The 24,468-nt window shown below is 34.3% G+C and overlaps 1 protein-coding gene across 3 annotated transcripts in view; it reads left to right on the plus strand.

The window, feature by feature from the left end:
• Nucleotides 1–303: 303 nt before the first annotated feature.
• The window catches only part of LOC131531850 (complement component C8 beta chain-like), a 48,108-nt gene continuing 23,943 nt past the window's right edge, over nt 304–24,468 (plus strand). Inside the window, exons 1-9 of one of the 3 annotated variants that reach the window (XM_058762974.1) lie at nt 304–585; nt 9,353–9,672; nt 16,059–16,198; nt 18,014–18,112; nt 19,520–19,651; nt 19,741–19,860; nt 21,790–21,828; nt 23,801–23,866; nt 24,092–24,151. In XM_058762974.1, the coding sequence (XP_058618957.1) occupies nt 9,606–9,672; nt 16,059–16,198; nt 18,014–18,112; nt 19,520–19,651; nt 19,741–19,860; nt 21,790–21,828; nt 23,801–23,866; nt 24,092–24,151 (723 nt within the window). In that variant the 5' untranslated portion in view covers nt 304–585; nt 9,353–9,605. The remainder of the gene's footprint in view (nt 586–9,352; nt 9,673–16,058; nt 16,199–18,013; nt 18,113–19,519; nt 19,652–19,740; nt 19,861–21,789; nt 21,829–23,800; nt 23,867–24,091; nt 24,152–24,468) is intronic. The other 2 variants (XM_058762991.1, XM_058762982.1) reach the window with 2 other exon arrangements.

Below are 24,468 nucleotides of genomic sequence, written 5' to 3' on the forward strand. Positions count from 1 at the left end.
AGAGAGAAGGACGCTTCACTGACCTCTGTCTGCATCACTCCTGCCAATTTTGGGATGGACAGCAAACTGAGCATTATCCTTACAGTTTATACACTCTGCTACTTCATTACACGATTACACTATCCTACATAAAACAACACACACAAAAATATACAAATAAAATGACTTGGGCATGTGTGTTATGTATGTAAGGGTGGGCTTCTGATTCCCCATTTCCACTTAATCCTCTCCCATCCCCCTTCACTCATCTCCGCATTATCCTCTGTGCATTTGAATTATTTTGTCACGGGGGTCTCTCTCCTCCCGCCCCATCGCCTCATTTTTCTTCATAGCTGATTATTCTTGTGGAGAAGAAACGTTTCATTTCTGTCTAGCGTCATTGCGATCGAGTATTTTTGGGGGATTTTGAACGCGGCGGCTGAAACTGAGCAACTTCTCATGCTGGCACTTGTTCATTTCACATGCAGACCCGCTGAACGGAGAAGACTGGATTTGACTCATCATTTGTCCATGGGAGCTGCTGGACACCGATAACGGTTGGAATAAAAGCGATGCATTGGAAGTAATCGTGACATTGGTCAGCAGGTGAGTAGCTGCAACGCGATGTTTGCTGTTACAGGTGCGCAGCGTTTGTAGACTATCAATAAAATGTATCAGCTGCATATGCCTAATATTCTAAAAATGTAACTCTTTATTTGAGTGAAGTGCGGTTATGCTTATTTTTGCTTCATTCTCTCGTTCGGTTTACAATTCCATTTAAAGCGAGTCATTTTTGCATGGTTGAATTCGACCGGATTTCTCTGAGACAGGTATGGAGGACAATGTGTTGTGAATTAACTGCTCTTATTTTCGAATACATGACTTTTTGTGAATTGCTTAAATGCAGTGTCTCACGAGGAAGCGAAACAATGCATAACTTTTCGTTTTTCGTAATGTAGGGTTGTTGTTTTGTCACCCAACATTTTGCACTGTACGTTATGAAAATAAAACCTGAGCAGCGTTCTGTATAACTTATTAGCCACAGAACCCTCAGGACTATATAGGTTTTCTTAATCTATGAATTAGCTGCAAATATAGCCAAATGGGAACTATACACTGGTTTTTGTTGGGTGACTGTACATGCAAAGTAAAGCATTACTGGAAACTTCATGTAAGTAATTCAACTATTATATGAAGACTTGATGCCAACTCCGTGAAAATCCCTCATAATGTTCGTTCTTACCTTAAGATTTTAGTTGTGGATGTGGCTTGATTGTGAATTTTGGCTTGTGTGCTTGACAGACTGTGGTTTTTAGTGGTGGGGGTTGGGATCTTATCAGACTCACATGAAAATAGATGAGCTTCATCTGAACATTGGCTGAACATTTAAAGTGCATTGTTCCAACTGATAATATAATATGATATAATAGAAGACTAAGACTTAATGGACAAAATAGTGTATAAATAGTATAGTAGAATAAGTGATGCTGGTTAAATTAAACAGTGAAGCAATTTTGCATGAGCTGGAGTGCTGTTGTGAATATCAGTCGAATTGCAGGTTAGTAATTATAACACTGAGTGCGTGATTCTGTTATAATGTCATGTTGATTATGCTTGTCTTGTTGCAGGTCTTTGACCACATTATAATTAAATATCACTTTGACAAATGATTTCAATTATTTTCAATAGAATAAGGGGGGTTGACAATGACAGTGATTTGCTGCAGACATTCATTTTCAATGAAGCTTGGTGATTTACAAGCTGGCTACTGAAACGCTACATGACATTTCTCAGTAGTGGAGTGTTAATCTAAGGTTTTTTGCATTTGCATTTGCATTTTTAGAGACACCACTGCCTAATACTGCTGAGAGCAGGACAGATCTGAACTTTGGTTGTGCAGTGTGTAAAAACTGAATGATTCATTGATTTATATTTATTGATATTTAATAACTTATTCATAAAGACAAACGTATTTGTCATATCGTGAAAATGCTCAAACAAAACACACTATCATAATATTTTGTCCTACATGCATTTTTTTTTTTCACCCATTCCCTTGTCATTTGGTCATGAACATCACTGATTTTACTGATTTTAATCAAACACAGTAAAAATACTACTATTGTGCAATGCAATATTAAAAATGAAAATAGCTGGTTTCTGTGTGAATATGTCGTTAAATGTAATTGATTGCTGGGATCAAAGCTGTGTTTTCAGCATCATTACTCCAGTCTTCAGTGTCACATGATCCTTCAGAAATCATTCTGATGCTGATTTGCTGCTCAAGAAACATTTCTGATTATGTTGAAAACAGTTGTTCTGCTTAATATTTCATATACATTTTTAGGATTCCTTGATGAAAGTCCAAAAAGCATTTATGTTTCATATTTTGTAACGCTATAAATGTCATTTAGTGTCACTTTTGATTAATTTAATGCATTCTTGCTGAGTAAAAGTTTTTAAGTTTTTAAAAATCTTATTGATGCCAAACTTTTGAATGGTAGTTATTTTACTTTTTTTTTTTTTTTTAGATATAATGAATAATTATCTATGCGACAGTATATTTCAAAACATCTGTTTATTAACATGTAATACTGTAAATTATCAGACTACTGTTTTTATGTTTATAATTTAGTAACAATTACTGAACATACAATATCAATATCTTAGTAGAACATTTAATTTAAATAAACCTATAAGAGTTATCACATAAATCCATTTTAATGTATCATATTTAGCTTTGCTTTTAATTGTGAAATACGCCCAGATGATGCTTCTCTGTGTCATACTCTCTGCACTGTTTCAATGAAAGCCTGTTTATTTTTATCTCTTTGAGATAAAGTCTGGCCATTATAAGCCTCACCCAGACTCCAGTTGGGGGCTTGTTCACCAAGTCAAAGCAAGCGTGCTACTGCGGTGCCGTGAGCTGAAAAACCCTATTTGGTATAGTGTGGATACTTTTGTATATATTTGGACACTTATATATCTTTGATTTATTTTGTTGATTTTTTTTTTTTTGTTATTGGGACTGTTCACTGGTAAATGATTCTCCACGGTTGGACTATTGTATTTTCGGTGCACCTGTAAATAAACATCACCATACTCTAAAAAGTACTTGCGGGTTGAGCCATCCTTTTTGGGCCGTAACATGCCCGCAGTAGACCCTGCCGACAGTCTACTGCTTCACATGCTTATTTTACATTTTAAAATGTATGATGACCTTAAAGAGCCAATTCCTGGACAATTTTAAGGTCTGAAAAAGAGGACATGTCTGGGAAAACATATGATCACCCTACCTTTACAGCGCATGTCAGATGTTGGTGGCCAAGTGTTCATATTCCCCGAGAGGAGAAAAGCATCAATATATAAAGGCTCTGGACAAAACATCAGTATTATCGTCACCATATGTAACAATTCAACATTTTAACAAGATTGAGAAGCGACCTACAGCATCACTAACTGAGCATGGCCTTAACAGCTTGCTTCAGGGAGACTGTCCTTACATGTTAAGTCACTTTTTAGTCATCCCTTTTTCAAGTAAATATATTTACACTTATTATTTTTAGACTTTACTCTTAAAACTATGGCTGGGAAAGTAACATTCATTTCTGTTGTTAATAATATGTCACTATCTTGTATGTCAGCTGTTTTGTCGAACCGTAGTTTCACAGGATTCGTACAGGATTTGTATCGCGTGAGCTACCGGGCAAACCTGCTGCGTTAGAAAACCCATACATATGAAGCTGTATGTGATGTGACACTAACATTCAAACGTATCAGTTTTCAAATCTCCCAGCATGTTAAAATTGTTTTGAAGTCATAACATAACATTCTGAAAGTAACTGTGGTATGTTTTTATTTATTTATTGTGTTAATTAATAATGTTTTCAACTAAAAAGTAAATATGCACATAATGTAGTTATTTTAATAGCCTATATTTTTATTTTGTAAATACATTAATAAATCAAACTTATTAATGGCTCAATGGCCTCTTATACTGTATGTATGGAAGCTGGTTTCCACTACTGAATAAAAAAGTAAAAAGGTAATTGTGACTTTTTGTTTCACAATTGTGATGGTTTTTCTAGTAACTGTATCTGAATTCTGACTTTACAAAACACAATTGCAACTTCATATCATGCAGTTCTCAGAGAAAAAGTCATATTTGCGAGATGTTAACTCAGTTACTAGAAACACAATCACAATTGTGAGATAAAGAGTCACAATTACCTTTTTATTCACTGGTGGAAACTGGCTTCCATATATATTTCACAAGACCCCAGGATAAAATAAAATGTCACGACCCCTTTAATAAAGTAGTTCCTGCACAGTCAGACAGGCATCGGGAATGTGTACCGTTGATGCCTCCAGGAACAGGGTTGGGAAACACTGCTTTAGTCTCATTAGTCTGAGAATCTGGTCTATTCTCAGTGGATTTCTAAAACCAATCCAGCATTTGCCATTTAGGGATTCCAGCAGCAGCAGCTGCCTTCAAGGCACATGTTCTCAATCTGGAATTACAGTTGAACATAAAATTGTCCAAATTATGAAGAAAATATGCAACAAAGTAACTCCGATAGTGTAGTCCAATAGTTTCCCAATTGGCAGCTGCTTTATGTTGATGTTCTTCTGTAGGTTCATTTCTATTTGAATTGCATGAACATTTAGCAGTATTTCTTCTCGGAAATTCATTTCACCAAATTGCTTCTTTGAAAAGTTCGACCCTTGTGTGTTTAGTACAATACTGCCTCTATTTTAATTTTCCATGATTCACCTGCATAGGACGAGTGGTTTGGATGGATGATAAAAAACTGTGACCGTTTGTACGAGTCCGAACCGAGTTTCAGCCCATGATTTCTTTAAGTAGGCCTATTAATAAGACAGAGAAGCTGCATTATTAGTGGTATATAAAAAAAGTTAACAACAGCTGGAGGTTCCTCTGTGCTCTGAAAACTGTGAGTTACTCATTCACATAGTTTTTCCACAAAAGGGAAAGTAAAGCAGGAGCACAGACAGACATGATGCGCAGTGAACAGAGGATCCCGCGGGGGAACGACAGCATGCTGTAGAAACACCGAGGCTTGATCTCATTACTACTGAAGCGCACCGCATGACCTTACCTCACAATCGCTCTTCCTGTCTGATACTGGCATTTCAACACGGAGTAAAGCGCTTACATATCAAGCTCAGCTCTTTATTATTACATAACGCCAAGTTAAACACAATATTGCATGCCTTATAATCATACAAATAATTTATTTAGCAAGTGAGACCAACACTGAGTTCAGGAGCTTTTCAAAGGAGGCCTTTTTTCCCCCTCGTGTACCTATTAGTGTATTTCAAATGCTTTTCTAGTTACGTCCAGTGGTGAGATCAGTGCATGATGCAGTTTTCATGATGACTAGTTGTGCAATGCTTTGTAGAACCTGATCTGCTTTATGGCAAATCCTTCTTTCTTTTTTCTAGTATGTGACTCTATAATACTGGCAAAAAGAGGGATACTTCAGGAAGCCAAACACAGACATCATATATGAACTTTCTTAAATAATTTATTAAACTGCACACACTGAACCATATACTACAGCAAGCTGATTTAGTTTAATGCTCCAAGCGTTGCTACCCGTGATTCAGTTTTAACTACTCAAAACCACCATGATTCAGATGATGCAAAAACACAGGATGAATCAGAGTTTATCGTCAGTGGTCTGGCCAGAAAACATGACAGTGAATTAGGTCATAAACACAAAGACAAAATACCATCAGGATGACATACAACACTAAAATAATGCAACAATAACATAACAAACTGCACATTACTGATAACATCTTGACCTTTGCCTGTGATTTTGTAGGTAGGAATGAATTAACCTGCCTGCAGTAGCTAATAATTGGATTTCATTTCAATTATGATTATCTGTGTTTTTTTGGGGTTTTTTTTGCGTGAATTCTTAAGTAAAGTCTGGGCTTTTGTTTTGGCTCTTCACATGTTTCACTTCAGTACTGTAAATGTATCCTTCCTAATCATAATTGCAGTCAGTTACACTGGATATATTTGCTGATTATTTGTATTACTTTGTGAATATTAATAATAACAATAATAGCCTACTTCAGACTGGATTTGGGAAGGGAAAATGGTATGTTATCAGTTATGCTTTGCATATAATTAATATGAATTTCTGACTAGAATCAATTCAGTTGCAGATATATGCTATTTAAATAATAATTATTTTAATAAATTTTTATTAGTCAAGCATATTTGGATATGAGTTATAAATCCATTATATAGATAATACGTGTAAGTCAGTTATTAAATGTAATTATGACCTGTCAAAAGGGAAACAGCAAGTGTCTTTATAATTCTTTCAAAACTGAAATTGTTGAAATTGAAACTTGAAAAGTTGAAATTGAGATATACTGAGTTGAATTATGACTAGTAATGCTGGGGGATTAACTTGTCATACAGATAGGTAATATTAATATGTAAGGTTAATGTAATCACATAAAATCTCTTTTTGTTACAGTTAACCCACTCACCTCATTAGATCTGACAACTCACAATTATTGAAGGGCCATTCATATTATTAGAAACTCTTTTAAACTCTTTTAAATCTAAAAATAGAATTGCAGTTAATTGTAATAATCTTATCATTCTTATAACATTCTTAGTAGTTGCTTAAAAAACATTAAAACACACACTGCCAGTTTGAATTATTTGTTCATATTGTTAAACAATTGTTACAACGCAACAATATAAGAGCAACAACATTTTAAGATAAAGAGGCGTGCTTTGGGTTTCAGTATTGATAAGGTGTTTATTCAAAGAATTCGTCACCAGAGATCTATTAGTTATGTTCAGAGATATCAACATATCTATTGCTTGTTAAAGGGGTAATCGGATGCCCATTTTCCACAAGTTAATATGATTCTTTAGGGTCTTAATGAAAAGTCTATAACATACTTTGGTTAAAATTTCTCAATGGTAGTGTGAAACAACACCCTTTTTACCCTGTCAAAAACAGCTCTGTTCACAGCGAGCCGTTTCGGTGCATGTCCCTTTAAATGCCAATGAGCTCTGCTCACCCCGCCCCTCTCTTCCGTGAGGTGATGAACCGTTCTCTGAAAGACTGTAAGCTTTAGCCACATTCATCATGAAACTTGCTAACTAGCACATTATTAAGAAAGGCGATTTGCAAAAAAAGTATATTCACTTCTTCTGGAGGTGAAGCTGAATCAAGAATGATTTGAAAAAAACATGAGTGAGTTACTATTACAGCTAAAATCTCACCATTTGTAGTGTTTTTTTTAAAGATAACGCTTCATCTCAGGATGATGTTGATGAACTTAAAGGGATAGTTCACCCAAAAATGAAAATTGTGTCATCATTTACTCACCCTCAAGTCGTTCCAACCTGTATGAATGTCTTTGTTCTGCCGAACACAAAGGAAGATATTCTGAAGAATGTGGGAAACAGTGCAGTTCTGGGGCAACATAGACTTCCATAGTATTTTTTTTTTTCCTACTATGGAAGTCAATGGTGCCCCAAAACAGCCTGGTTACAAACTTTCTTCAGAATATCTTCCTTTGTGTTCGGCAGAACAAAGACATTCATACAGGTTTGGAACGACTTGAGGGTGAGTAAATGATGACACAATTTTCATTTTTGGGTGAACTATGGCTTTAAGTTCAGTTTATTTCACAAATGAAAAAGAAAATGTGGAATCAAAACTGAAAAAATAACTTGACTTAAAACAAGACAAAATGATATGACATGATAAATTTGATCAAGCTGGTAACATTAAAAAAGATGAGCAGTGATAAAGGACACATGATATGAGGGAAACTAATGCTACAACAGAAGACAATCAAGACGGGAAAAGACAACAAGCCAATGAAGATTACAAAATAAAATCCAAATAAAAGCACATGACAAAATAAATGCATGAATCAAAATGAAACAATAACAAAACCTGAACCCACGTGACAGTCGGAAAGCAGATTACAATCCTGTAAATTTGTCCCGATGAAAAACATAAGCAAGCATATTTGAAGTGTTTCTCTGGCAATAGCAATGCTTGTCAGCTCTGACCCAGATGAGAGGCAGTGCTTGAGCAGCAGATTGAGCGGTGTGGTGACCTAGTTAAACGGCGCATTAAAGAGCAGTCATTCATCACATTAAATCAGTCTTTTGTCAGACGCAGGCATGGTCTTAATAAAACCACATTGTTCCAGAGTGACAGTGCAGGACTTTTCCTTTTATTTGATGTAAAGATGGACATGCACATGTTCTGATCTGCAGTGTCTTTATTAACCTTCATCACTTCTTTCAAATGAAGGGTTGTTTATTAATGATGCATGACTTCATCAGCAGAAGCGCTCAAGTCTTTGAAGAGCAGAAAACAATGTTCTTCATTTTAATGCTCAGAACTGTTAGATCTTTAAAGGAATATTCTTTATTAACTACAACTTAAACTCGAGCCAAGAGGACATGGGATAACATGCACTGATGAATTCTTGACAGTAAGATTGTAAAGCCTGACATATGAAATAATACATAAAAAAAAAAAAAAAAATCTATTTTTATTGGAAAGGTTTCACTGAACCTTTAGATAAAGTATTTATAAAAATCTAAATGTGGTCTAAAAAAAAACTAGTAAATAAATTAATACATTAAAAAATAAAAATACATATGTGTTGAGTATCGTATTTGATACATCAGGCTTTTATGGATCACATAGTGTGATATAGTGAGAAAATGGAGAAGTCTTTTTATTCAGAGGAAAAATTTGGTGCAGATGCTGATATTTATATCTGATAGATTTTATGATCAAAACATTTAATGCAATGCAATGATGAGATGAAGAAATAAACATTCCTCAAATGCCTGATGATCATATTTGAGACTTATATTTGAGCATGATTTTTTCTAAAAAATGATGTCTGGATGATCAAGTAAAACAAAGTTGCTTCAGTGTAGCAAGTGTTCATCTTGAAATATTACTAACAGTATAAAATTTACATGTACTTTATAAAATAATTAAAGATTTTACAGCAAAAAGACACATGAAGCATGAGCTCAAGGGGGATGTAAAAAAAAGGCCTTTTGAAAAGTATAAACTATCCGACGACAAAGGCTTGATTTTTTTTTTTTATTGTTGACAATTTATAGGCCTTATAAATTTGTGTATCAGATATGATACAGTTGGCTTTACTGGGTGAATAAAGAAAATCAGTTGACTTGATGGTTCTTCTCTCAAATCAGAAATGAGATCTTTGGCTTAGTTGACAGGGAAAAGACTTTCATTTCATTACATGTGTAACAGCAGCATCTGTACAGTCCGTGATAAACACCTCTTTTATTTCTCTCTCTCCACAGTGTCTCAGCCGAGCGCTGATAAAAAAACAATGCTACTGGATCAGCTGCGAAACTATCCGAGGAACACTGTTAGACTTCAATACAGGAATACACAGAATAAATACAGACCATCTCACTAACTGGAGCAGTTCATTCTGTCTCAACACTGGACGTAAACCTCAATATGCCAGCGTTGTGAATTTGCCTCAGAAGACTAGAGGATCCTACAGGATAAGCATCCACATGCTACTGAGAGGAACAGAGACACGGGAGGATGTCAACAGAGGCAGAACTTCAAGCAGATGTCAAACTCAGTGTCAAGAAGGAGTCCAGAAGACGAGGTCGGTCCAGAAGATTTCTTTCTTTCTTTATTTTGCTGAAAGTGCTGATGGCATCAAACCAGCTTGCATGTCACTACATAACTAGTGTAATTCATATACAGCACAGTAATATTGCCATCTGCCATCTCTCACGCTTCAAAATCAGTTTGATTAAGGAACACAAACATGGTTGAGAGAATGTGCAGAGCTGAAAAAGAAGCTCAAATATAATTTTTTGGTAAGGGTAGTTTGCGAAAATTAACCTGTGCAATGTTTTTTGTGTATTTGTAGTTTGTTTATTTGTTTAGTATTTATTTTAGATTTGGATTTTTTATTTTTTTTCCACAAATCAGAATAGATCTGTGATGCATTTTTAGGTTGTGATACACCATATATTTGATTAGTATTGACAGAAAGCTGACAGGTAATTTGCCTACATACAGAAGCACTTGCAAAAACTAAAAACAGTTTTAGATTTAGTTTGAGCAAAGCTTTTCTCCATTATTCAAAATTTTCATTAACTTTATTCTAGCATTTAGGTTCAGCCATTTCACTAAAATAATTAGTCAATTGTTATGCATTAGTGAAAGTGTGTCATTGAGGGAGAATATATAACTAAACCCTGCGAAAAACTTGCTTCATGCCTGATGAGAGAAATGCTGAAGTTCTTTATCACTTAATGAGTTTACTGTATGTATTGGTACAGGTACTGTATTTTGTACATTGGCATTACTTGATATTCTTTTCTGTGTTCAAATTGAAAAATCAAGTTGAAAATCATTTCCGCGTTTTGATGTTGTCTCTGATGAGAGATTCAGTATACCTGTGTTCTGCTCTCTCTGCCCATAAATGATAAATGAAATTGCCTCAGCCTTGAATTTTTTCCATCTCCATAGCAACCGCTGCTTACCGACAGAAATCCATGAAAAGTAATTCAAACACACAGCTGTCATGCGAGCAACACAAACACAAACAAACACACACACACACACACACACACACACACAAACACACAAACAAACACACACAAACACAAACAAACACACACACACACACACACACACACACACAGTAACCTATGGCAGTTCCAGCTGACCGTCAAACTCGTAGTAAAGCCACGGCTTCTGAAATAAAAGCAACAGAAATATCAGTCTGAGTTGAGCACACTGAGACACTTTCATCAAATTCACACTTTAAACATGTGACACCAGATCAGAAACGCCTGCTGACTGCAGTCCACCTCGAAAACGAGTGATACATTTCATTTTTGGTGTCATCATAAATTGAAGCACCGTACAAAAAAGCTGATGATTTTCACATACACATATTGTATATGTCCTTTTAAAAAGGTATCCAATTTAATACACAAGTTAAATAATTTTATCCAAAGCTCCCTATATATCACAACCACAAAACAAGATATTGGACAGAATATTCATGCTGCTCTTTTCCATGCAAAGAAATACAAGCAATTATTCTATTTGATTCTATTATTTAATTTTACTGTTTATATTAGTACAAAACATTTGTGTGTTTTCTGTAAATCACTTTATAAATAAATATAAACAAATAAAATAACTATATCAATAAAACAATATTATAAATCTATATAAATAAAGCTTTACATACTTAATAAAGCAAAGGGCCCCAGTTAGTGGATTCTACCTGTGAATCAGGTATCACGAATGAATATTATTTATGGAACCAATTAATATTTATTAATGCATCCACCAGTCCATGGTCAGTTGGTGACCTCTTCATCCTCAGCAGATGTTCTCAAACCTTCCAGGCCTCCTTTTATCAAATCAGAATATCCAAGTCCCACTTAGTGACAACAATCTCCCGTTTATTGATTGATTGATTGATTTTTGCCTGCAAGGTCAGTGACTGCATTAGTGTTACATGCATTGGACTTTAAAATCATTTCCTGTTTCCTGTGTCTTTTGTAGTCAGTTTGTTGTTCATTTTTCATTGGTTCCCCCTTGATTAGTGTCCCCAGGTGTGTTTGTTGTTATCTTGTTAAGCTTGTTAGCTCCTTTGTTAGTTGGTCAATCAATGTTTGCTGGTAGTTTCATCTGCCTTCCTGTTCTCCTTGTTTTTCGTTGTTTCATTTGGACTTTTAATAAAGTCCTTACTCTTAGATCCTCACCTTCTCCTGCATTCCTTCTTCCCCGTGTTACAATTAGTGGTATAATGGCTCAATTTGATTAACATTAATGTTCCTATAGAATTAATCTCAGACTCACAAAGCTATAGGCTATTACAGTTTAATTCAGCTGCTGACACACAAAATCTTTACTTGTCGCACAATTTCTGAAAGCTGACACTCAAACAGCAGAAGCACACACCAAATCTGCAAAACCATACACTAATTCTCAGCCTTTGACTTTGACTTTGACTTTTTACAAAACACAACACACAATTCTCTATGTAACACACACAAATCTAACAGGAATTAATATTACTGCTTAAATGTTTGCTTTTGAGATGTGTTTGTGATATTTTGAATGCAGTGCTTCATTTTGCAAGAGATGTGAGGCATTTTGCATTTTGTGTGCAATTCTTGGATTTGTGTGTAACTTCCTGAAAAAAATAGAGGCAAAGTTTTGAAAATGTGTGTGAACAGTTAAAAAAAATATTGAAAATACATCAGACATTAGAAATTGTTATAACTCCTAACTATGTATTACACTGTAAAAAATAAGTCAGAAAAAGAACTGGCAGCTCATTACACACAACATTATCCATTAATTTTATGGACATTTCTGTTAACTCTAAAACACAATGCAATGGGGTGTAAAATTCAAAATACTGTAAAAAAATAAATACGGAAACATTTCTTCAAATTATACAGTATATTGTGACCTATTTTTACAGATTTTTTTTTAGAGTGCATGTGTCTTTTTCTTTTCTTTTCTTTTTTTCTACTAGTTTTAGTGTTTCAGTTTAAAAAAAATAGATAATTTCTCAACGACTAAGTCACTAAGTTTGCTAAAACATAATTTTATATTTATACATCCTAACTCTCTTAACTTCTCTTTAGAATGCTGTTGTCTGATCCATAATAAACCATACTGTATGTTCTGCATTAAATATGAGGCGTATCTGGTAATTTGTCTCTCGGGGGTTGAAAGGTCAATGAGTTTCTGTGTCAGGACTCCAAAATCTAAACAGCCTCTTGACAGATTGGTGCGTCTGGAGACTCTCGTCCTCCTCCCCATATGCTGCCATCTGTCCTGCTCTCACAGAGCTGCTGAACATTTGCTGGCTCACACATGCTCCTCTAGGAGATTCACTGATCTACTTTCATTTCAACGCATCCAAAAGATTTACATTGTCATCTGAGAATAGACCAAAATATTGAGCGAAGAAGTGGCTTTCAGCAGAGCAATTTCAGTTTTCAAACCAGAACGCAGTTAAAGCTTTGTAATCAAACACAGGCTTTTTTATTCAAAATAATTTCAATAAAAATGGTCTCGTTAAAAAACAATATAATAATCTTAATGGGTCTAAAATAGGCTACATTTTCTGTTTGTATTTATAGCAGAGATGTTGCTGGCCATTTCTTCATGACATTCACCTGTATGTTTTATCTCTTGTTTAATTGATGGGTTTCGGTGCTGCACACATTTAGAAAATAAAACAGAAATATATATTAAATAGAACAGGAAGGAAGAAATTCTTGCCTTGTCCTGGCTTGTTCAACCTGAAAATGGTGTATTATATATATTAATGAAAATCTGTACATTTTCCACAATTTACTAAGCATGACATTTTCATAGCTGCTTTAATATATAACCTAAGTCTCTTAGTCTAATTGAGAGCATTTTAATACCAACAACAACCACAGTGTTGCAAGAATCTTTTTTTGCGGGGTGTTCAGTCTTCACGGTTCTAGCTTTTCTCTGGAGTAATTTTAGTTAAATTATTATTTGCTAAAAGAATATGCTATACATAATTAACAAGAGCTTTTTGCATTTAGGATGTTTGTATATAATTGCAGACAGTGTTGGGAAAGTTACTTTTAAACATAATGCATTACAATATTGCATTACTCCATTAAAAAAAGCGTTACTTACAGTAGTTACTTTTTATGGAAAGTAATGCATTATGTTGCTTTTTCATCGATTTTTGTCACCCACTCTGCACTCACTCCTGATTTCTTTTAACACGGGGACAGGAGAGTTGTCAGTCAATAGATGGGAAAACAAAGTAACAACAAAGTAACTTGCGCGACTTATTTAAAAACACAACAGATATATTTTGTTGTAAATTTAAAAGTAATGCATTACTTTACTAGCTAGTAATCTGAAAGTAACTAATATACAGAATATAATTATAATAATATAATTGACACTGTGTTGTAAGTGTGTAGAGCCCTGCTGCATTGAGGTTTTACTAATCTGCTAAACATCACAAGCAATTTGTCATAACAACCAACAGTTTTCATACAGTACACAATCCTTGGCATTGGCATAAAAAGTATAAACTAGCACAAGGCTAGAGGAGTGGAACCGTTGAAGGTTTTTGAAGGTGACCTCTCAACCAGGTTGTTCTCGTTTAATGACTGTAATTGGTGGGTTCTGTAGGAGTGTCTGGAGGTAGGAGGATGCAGTGATTTAAGAGACAGTTAATATAGTGAGAGTCCTGAAGGCCAGCATCACGGCTTTAATTTCATGTGAATGCTACTTGAAGCAAATAAAGTGGGACCTGGAGTGTGACATGAGCCTCTTAGGCTGATTGAAGGCCTCTGGATCATCTGCACTTAGTCATGTTGGCTGGGATGAGGGCCAATACAGAGTTCAACTCTGAAAATCGTAACCGTAACCGATCAACCAAACTCATTGCACGCTAGGTAGTCTGCATCTCAAGTGTGGACGTTTCTTTAAAGGACTACATTCGCAAAAAGGTGCATATTAATATTACTCAGTACCTAATAGTAATATAACTTGTGTTTGTTTGTTTGCTGGTTTTTATTGTATTTGTTATACTTGCATTTTTTAAAATTGTTTAAGCCATGAAAATAGCCTAAGATGGTGACATGGCATTAAATAAAGATATACTCAGTACCTAATATCACTCAGTGCTTAAATAATTACACTGTAACTTGTTAACAAATTGTTAACTTGTTAAATGTATATATATATAAAAACTTGTTAAATGTATAATTACACTGTACCAACTTGTTACTTTTTATTTTTATTTTGTGGTGGAATAAAAAAAAAAAAAGAATTGCAAAAAGTAAACTCAAAATTCTGATAAAAAAGAACTGTGAAAATCGAACAATTGTGAGATATAAACTTAGAATTACGAGAAAGTAAGTAAATGTCACAATTACAAATGGCGGTAATGCACAAATTACGCTGGATGCCAACCGCCGTTAAACATTAAAAAGAAGAAGAATTAGAAGAAGACAATTACAAATTAAAGGTGATATAAAAGGTTATATAACATTTTTCAGACAATTCAGACTTTTTTTTCACATTTAAAAACAAAATCTGAATTGTGAGACATAAAATCAGAATTTTGAGAAAAAGTCAAAACTATGAGATAAAAAGTCACAATTTCCTTTATTTTTTTATTCTGTGGATAAAACAGGATTCAGAAACAGGCTTCAATATGAGCTCTGTTAATGAGTTACACACCTAAGTATAATACTTGGGGTCCCATTAGTACTGAAACCATAGCAAGCAGCACTAATGGCAGTTTAGAGGTCAAAAATATGAAAAACACATATGTGACTCTGAAGCACAAAATCAGTCATAAGCAGCACAGGTATATTTGTAGCAATAGCCAACAATACATTGCATGGATCAAAATTATCAATTTTTCTTGTATGCCAAAAATCATTAGGGTATTAAGTAAATATAATGTTCTGTGAAGATATTTTGTAAATTTCCTACCGTAAATATATCCAAACTTAATTTTTGATTAGTAATATGCATTGTTAAGGACTTCATTTGGACAACTTTAAAGGCAATTTTCTCAATATTTAGATTTTTCAGATTCCAGATTTATCAAATAGTTGTATCTCAGCCAAATATTGTCCGATCCTAACAAACCATGCATCAGTGGTGTAACTCTTATTTATTCAGCTTTCAGATGATGTATAAATCTAAATAAAAAAATTAAAAATTGACCCTTATGACTTGTTTTGTGGTCCAGGGTCACATATGTGCTGTCTTAAAAGTAATCCAGATCAATTTTTCATTGTTTTGATAATTTTGTATTTAATTTATATTTATGAACTACGGAATTGCTGTGCTGTATTTTGAAACACCTACCATACAATGACCTTGTGCAGCTGTGCAAATATTCCAGCGTAACATGCTCTAAGGGTTAATGACTATGATTTTTCATCTTGACTGAACTGCAGTCTCGCTCGTCTCTCTGTGGTGTTTGTTCAGGTCGGGATCGCAGCGAGCAGGCCCTGGTTCAGCGCTTCAGGGGCGACGGCGTCAGTTACAAGGCCAAGCTGATTGGGATTGATGACGTGACGGCCACACGCGGAGACAAGCTGTGCCAGGACTCCATGATGAAGCTGAAGGTAAAGAGTCCTCAAAGGGCTGGAAGTGTGATGGCTGCAGTAAAGCTGTGTTAGGATATAAAGACAGCGGGACGATGCTTTGTTTTATACAAATTATATACAAAGCTTCTGATGTTCTGCATTTGTAAGTCACTTTGGATAGAAAAAAAAAAACATCTGGTGAATGAATAAATGCAAATGCAAACAAAGGAAAAACATCTCATGGATGAAATATTCATTATATTGCTCTTAAAAGCATGAAATGGACATACGAAGAGATCATTTGCAAAAACAGATAACTTTGTTTTTAACAATTTTCAAAAATTACATTTTTCATTGTGTATTCCAATTAATCTCAATCAAACTTCAGTTGGGTTATTTTGATTAAGTAAAAATGCGAAAATGAAAATGCAGCTAATTAACACAATAAAACAATAAAAACATGATAACATTATGAAAAAAATGATTTTTGAAAATTACAAAAAAACTGAGTTATTTGTTTTTTGCAAATAAACTCTTCATATGGAGGGCCAAAATCATTGCCTGAATTGGTGTTGTTTAATTATCGCTTCTCTGATGGTGCGTTTCGACATATGTCAGTGTCATTCAAGCAAATATCACTATTAACTAAGCGTTTTCCCTCAAAAACTCCTAATTTGCTGCTTATTAATAGTTAGTCAGGTAGTTGTTAATTTAGGTATGGGGTAGATTAAGGGATCTAGAATATGGTCATGCAGAATAAGATATTAATGTGCTTTATAAGTACTAATAAACAGTCAATATGCAATCAATAATAATAATAATAGTGTTCCCTAATCTAAAGTTTTACTTAAATAACACACATAATCAGTCGATTATTTATTTAACATGGAATAAGATTCTTAACCTTATATTTATTAGAGAAACAACAGTTCAACTGAGTTTAAAGGAAGTGAGAATTATTCAGAGTTTATTGTAAGGATCTAATTGTGAGTTAACAAATGCATTTTATTTGTGAAGCATATTTTCTACTCTATCTAATATGTCATTAATAAACGGACACTTTAAAATGGTTAAATGAAGCAATTATGCAAATAAAACAAGTCCATTTTTTCTAAATCTGAGAAACTTTGTCATTTCATGTAAATGTAGCTTCAGACCTCTAGAATGATTTTCATTTTTAATTCTTAAGTGTGGTTTTATCTTGTTTAGGTTGAAAGCGGGGTGATTTCCAGTATACAAAGCCATGTACTTCTAATATATTGAATGTCTTGCTTCAGCTTTTCAGCTGTCAGTGTAGAAATAGGATTTGACAACTCATTAAGAGTAAGAAAGACCGCTGGTATTGGAAGCCACCACAGTGCATTCAGAAAGTGTTCAGACTCCTTTATTTGTTTCACATAGCAATAAATAAATACATTTATTAAGGGGTCTGAACACTTTCCGAATGCATTGCGTGTGTATATTGTAGTCAGGCTATTCAGTATTGCCTTGAGAAAGATGTTACGTTTTCAAACTTGCTTCAAGTGACCATGGAACGTGCTTGGAATTTCATTATAGAACAAAAGGCTAATAAAATGAGAACGTCTGCTTCAAAGACTTCACTCAGCATGATGACTTTCTTTTTTGTCTTCAGAAGTCCGAGAAAATTAGCAAACTAGACACATCTTTCACATTTAGAAGTGCTAAAGAATATCAAAAGTGACCTTACAAATGAGAACAGTTGTAGAACATCCCCTATGCAAACTATGGCAACATATTGCTAATAAAGTGAGAATTTACCTTTACTGCAGACGTTTCCATTCATGCTTGCTTTTAATTCTCCTCTCCCTCATTTATTCTCTGTTTACGCTACAGGGAATCGCTGCTTCAGCGCGGTCAAAAGGGAACCACAAACAGAGGATTTTCTTGACTGTGTCTTTTGGTGGAATCAAGATTTATGATGAGAGATCAGGGGTGAGTGTATTCTGCAAGCGTATCCTAGTTTTATTAGTGTAAATCCTAAATCTGTTTAACTGTGATCCTCATTGTGCAGTTAAACACGGCTCTGATTGTAAAACATTTAAATCTTGCCAAAATGTTAAAATGCTCAAATATTCTTGTTGTGATTATGATATTTAAGTTACAAAACGAACTATATTTTCACCTAAAATATAATATTATTTGAATATAAAACACAGATTTTTAATATTCTGAGAACGTTAAAATGTCCAGTTTTCTTATTGTAATTAGAACGTTGTTTAAAGGTTACTAAAATGTGTCTTCTACTAACCTTATTTTCACACTTGAGTGTAACATTTATTTTTTATATGCTAACGTACATTCATCAAGTAAAAATAACATCCTGAGGACATTCAAAGATTTATGAAAACGTGTATCAAATATTAAAAATGTTATAAGAATCTTCCATAAACATCATTACTTTTGTCTTAACATTTATGTAATTTTTTAATTTTTTCAAAGATGTCAGGGTACATTTACATGACAACAATTGTACTACAAAATAGCACAGTAGTTGTGTAAATGAATGGCCAAAATGCATAAAAAGTTTTCAAAATGTATAACAACTTTTATATAAAAGTTTATTGAAAATGGTGTCGTGTAAACACTCCCTTAATTTAACTACTTGAAAGTATTACTGCTGAAAAAAAAATGTAATGCAGTTTCTCGGTGGCAAATCTATTGACTTGATTACACAAACCTCATTTCTATGAAGATTGGGACATTTTGGAAAATGCAACAAAAACAAGAATCTGTGATTGTTAAATCTCTTCAACCTTTAGTTAACTGACAAAATAACAAAGAAAAGATTTCCTCTGTTTTCACTGACCTACTGAATTTTATTTTGTAAATGCAATAAAAAAATAAAAAAACGTATGCCTGCAACACACTCAAAACGCTGTGAAGGAAGATGTGCTTACCACTGTGTTACATCACCTCTCATTTTAATTATACTCATTTGGTAATCGATAATAAATAAAATAATGATGCCTGGCATTGACATGGACAACGGCATATCAAAGACACTAAATTAATTGTTGGCAGAGATCGATTTTTCCTTTGGATTTTTGAATGCATTAGGCTGCAAAATAACAAAACATAATGAAGGGGTCAGTATTTTTTTCTGAATGCTTTCTGTTAATACTAATTACACAAAGTGTGCATAGAAGTGATATGCTATATTTGTACTATGGGTAAATAGGCGATGGTTGGTGGATTTTTTGAAAATAGACTTCTCCAATAATGATGGCTATTAGCACTTATTGTAAATAAACACTAAGTTCAAAATTCAAATATAAGCACACTTTTTGCATGAAAAAATGGTATGATATGACTGATTTTGACATATGGTGTGATCCTCAGGTCTTACAGCACCACCACTCTGTACATGAAATCTCCTACATTGCCAAAGACACAAGGGACCATCGCGCCTTCGGCTACGTCTGCGGAAAAAAAGGCAACCACAAATTTGTTGCAATCAAGACCAGCCATTCGGTTAGTGTTCGTAGCTCTTAATATTGCTTAATTCAGACTGTTCTCATGCATGCCAGTTAAATGCTATAACCTCAGTTATCCTCTCGTAGGCAGAGCCAGTCATACTGGACCTGCGTGACCTTTTCACCCTCGTCTATGACATCAAACAGAGGGAGGAGTCACAGAAAAAGGCTCAGAAAGACAAGCACTGTGAACAAGCCGTCTATCAGGTAAGAGCCAAACAAGAGCAAGAATTTCTTCAAAAAATAAATTGCCAGTGACTCTTTAGGGTCAAATTCCGCATGAGTTTCTGTTGTCCATATGCGTCCTGCCCGACCATGCACCATGAATGGCATATAAATCTCTCGTATGAAATAGAAATCACTGATAATGTAAGAGGGTGTTTTGAACAGCCATTTCCTCTGCCACAACTGACCTATCGGTAAGCCCCTCCCCTCGAACGCAGACTAGCCAATGGCAGTCGAGTATCAGCTGCACGGGGAGCGGAACTCGGACATCTTTAAGTTTCAGCGCCATATAGAAACATGGAAGATCCGAAGCTCGCATCGGTTTTATGGGGTTTATGCTTCAAAAATGGAAAATCGATGTGCCTGGGGTACTCGTAACACTAGCCACGTTTACATGTACACTTTTTTGTCATTCCGATTAAAATAATTCCGATTGTGGACTGTTTACATGAGACGTTATCTAATCCGATACGGTGTTTACATGTGCCGCTGCTTTCAATTTTGGGACACGCTAAGTAGCCTACATGCAGAGCTGGGTAGATTACTTACAAATTGTAATCCGTTACTGATTCCAGATTACATGACAAAAACTGTAGTCAGTAACGTAATCCGTTACATTACACATTTTAGGTAATGTAATCAGATTACTTTTAGAATACTTTTGATTTAACTCGTTTATCACATTGATTTAAAGAGAATTATCTTGTACCATAATCATGTAAAAAATTACAAAGATTAAGAAAACTTGTTCCATTCATTGTACAACATGAAGTGCATTAGATAAGAACAGTCTGTTTCAAAAAGTCACGTTGATTGGCACATTTGACAAGTGAACCTGCATTGCATTGAACTTCCCGTGACACAAAGAATTCAGCTCTACTGAATATGCTAAAGGTACAATGACATATTTTTATTTTTATATACTATACGCAAACATTGGTTGGGCTAATCAACATTACAAAAGATGCCAGTAAAACAACAACAGCAGCAGTGTCAGGAGTAACTTTTGACGTGATCGAAGTTTGAATCCTCCTTTTGCTGAACTCGTTCTCCTCCCTTTTCACATCACACATATCACATCTGAAAGGCATTGATGTTCAGTAGAAATGAAGGAAATATTCAAAATGTGGAAAATAAAGTGCCTCATGGGTGTTTATGGAGTAGGGTTAGAGGTAGGTGTAGGGATGACTTTTATATAATAATTTTAATAAAAATGATCATTTACACTCAATACGTAATTATTGCATACTGTTTTATAATGTACTATAATACTGAGGTGTAGATATATTTGTAGTATAAGTAGCGTCTAACTACTATTTACACTTATTGCAAAGAAAATACTGGCATTTTAAATAGTGTGAATAGAATCTGTCACTATTTGCACATAGCCGCTGCCAATAATTATATTTTTTGACTTTTGAGAGCTAGATAATTGGTTGTAGTTAGTTGATTATTTCACTCTATTGTTATTGTTTGTCACTGGTTGCAGTTCTTGCTGTTCTAACTTACCATAAATAAACATTTTGCAATGAGTGTGTGTTTTAAAGTAGACACAATTAATTATATTTGGTGGTGATATCAAATTTTCACCACCAAATTTTGCGATAGCCTAGGTAATTTTCCTTTTTGTTTTATGCAGTAATATTATTCAGTGCTGTGCATCTGTTAGCTGCTCAGTAGCTTTTAGTTTCATAGTTGTAGTAACATTTTTTTTTTTTATGTCCAAAAAAATACATGAATGGGATACTTCACGTATATCTTTGCTTTACATCATTGTCCTCTTTTCTGTTTTCAAACATAAGAGTTGTTCATTTCTGATGATTCTCGGTTTTTATATTTCTTTTAATTTGCTCTAATTTTGTCTATAAAAACACTACGAATAATGCCTGTTTTTCTTAATGGCTGACACAGACGATTCTGGAAGATGAGATTGATGATCCAGTGTATCAGGTGAGCTTAACCTGATTTTATGAAGAACTGACATTCTAGACTTGATTTTATGATCATTTAACTCCTCCATTTAAGTGTTGTTGATATTTTTTGCAGTTGATGCTCACAGAACTTCTGTTAACCATTCAGTCATTGCCAGTGCATTGATATGCAGTCATGTTTTGTGGGTCTGTCTATATGTTCTGTGGAGAGTCATAAACAGCCCTATTATATACTGGATGTTCTCTGATACTGTACGATGAACCCAGTGCTCTCTCGCTCACACTGAATACAGACAACTTTAACCATCAGTTTAACATCCAGATTCATCTCCAACCAGAAGCTCTCAAAATTTCTTGCTTTAGTTTGGTTGAAGTAGATTGGTTTAGTAGTTTTGAAGCTGTTGCACCAGTTCGTGATGGGAAAAAAAGGTGTTTCTACCTGTTGAAATAGTAATTTTAGTATTATTATAAATTACATTTTTATTACATTATCAGATTTTATTGCTCATTCAAAGCTCATTTGACCATATGACCCTAAAAGTTGTTGGATTGCTGTTCTTTCGCATTTACACAACAGTCTGTCATTGCAATGTCAATACCAGCCAAAACACATTTCACACTGCAGGCCTTGGATCACAGACAGGTCTAGATATTTAACCTGTTAAGTGTCTCTTGGGCATAAGCAATGCATTGGCACTTCTCACAGATCGCATGTGTGAAAATTCACACTTGGCAATAGTTACTCATGTGGACAGGTCCTGATTTGCCTTCAGTTTCATGCTTTTGTCACCGTTAACTGTTGTGATCAGGCAACATTAATGGAGTTCTCAGTTCTGTATCAACTTATACTCATATGTACACTACCGTTCAAATTTTGGGATCAGTAAGATTTTTAATGTGTTTTTTTTTTAATGGTGTCTTGTGCTTATCCACACTGCATTTATTTGATTCAAAATTAAGTAAAAACCATAATATTGTGAAATATTATTACAATTTAAAACAACTGTTTTCTATTTGCATAATTTGCACGGGGACACTTAATTTCTAGCGATTATCGCCGATTTGATTGCAAAGCTGAATTTTCAGCATCATTACTCCAGTCTTCAGTGGGTCACATGATCCTTCTAATATGCTGATTTATTATCAATGTTGGAAACAGTTGTGCTGCTTCATATGTTTTTGGAACCTGTGATATTTTTCAGGATTCTCTGATAAATAAAAGGTTAAAAAGAACAGTATTTATTTAAAAAACAAACAAAAAACAAACATCAATTTAACATACAGTATCTTTGCTGAATAAAAGTATTAATTTCTTAATTTCCAAAAAATGTTCTGACCCCAAATATTTCAATTGTATTGTATGTTGTCACAAAATATTTCTACTTTGAATAAATCCTGTTCTTTTGAACTTTTTATCATTTAGAAGTATTACAATAGAAATTGTTATATTAAATTATAAAAATATTTCTCAATGTTACTGATATTACTGTATTTTTTGATCAAATAAATGCGGCCTTGATAAGCATAAGACGCTTCTTTAAAAACGTTCAAATTCTTACTGACCCCAAACCTTTGAACAGCAGCAAATTTTGCTCCCAAAATTTGGAGGAAAAAAAAAATATTAGTAATACATTAAGAGTATAGAGATACAAATATATATTTGAAAATCATATCTCTGATCATTTGATTTTAGGAAATATTGATTCATAGAGAGACTTTTGATAGAGCATCTCTTCTGAAATTAGATACTTTTGTGAGATAACAGGTCTTTTTTTGTGAGCAGCACCAGACCAGTACAATTTGCTTAAATCAACTAACAACTGAGAAATGAATGAGAAACCATTGCTGATTTTCTATCCTGTGGAAACAAAAGAGTTCTCACTGTTCTGGATTAAGATACACGATATTTAGCATTGAATGTTCTTAGTGTTGCCGCTGTCTGATTGGTTCCATACGGGGCCTTTCTCATTTTCTTTTCCAACTCCTTGTAGTACATTGTGTTTGAAGCTGGACACGAGCCCCTCCGTGGCCACCAATCAGAGGAGAGCGTTTACCAGGTACTTGCTTAAGCCACTCCCCTCTTCGCCCACATCTCTACAGTTACAGTATCAGAAAGAAAGTAGAATCTAAAAATAGTTTCCCTATAATATTATCTCCCCAAATTAAAAATACAGTACTCAAGCATATACATACCTGCAATATATATTATGCAGTGCACATAAAATGAAATATTACTAAAGCATAGCAGTAGTCTTGTGTTCTTAACTTGCTATAATTTGTAGGTCCCCACAAGTCAGCAGAAAGACGGGATCTATGACGTTCCAAAACACCATCTTATGACTGTAGGTTCTCTCATGTCTCAAACATTCGCTCAACCTTCCCTCAAACAAACCTCTCAATGTTCTTCCCCTGTCTTGATTTAGAAAATGTTTTTTTGAATCCCAAAGCAAATTGAAAGCGATCAGTGTACTGAAAATATTTCTCTGTTGTTGTTGTTGTTGTTCATGTTACGAATCTTTCAGTATTATGTGACATTATACAAGGGAAATGAATGAGGGGAAAATCAAACAGAGATTTGTTTTGGGAGTTCACCTCTAGTATGAATGTACTGCATGGGTTTAGAAAAAGTTAATGTGACTATTGCAATGCATTAATGACA

Source organism: Onychostoma macrolepis, chromosome 02 (genome assembly GCF_012432095.1).
Source record: "Onychostoma macrolepis isolate SWU-2019 chromosome 02, ASM1243209v1, whole genome shotgun sequence".
NCBI lineage: Eukaryota > Metazoa > Chordata > Actinopteri > Cypriniformes > Cyprinidae > Onychostoma > Onychostoma macrolepis.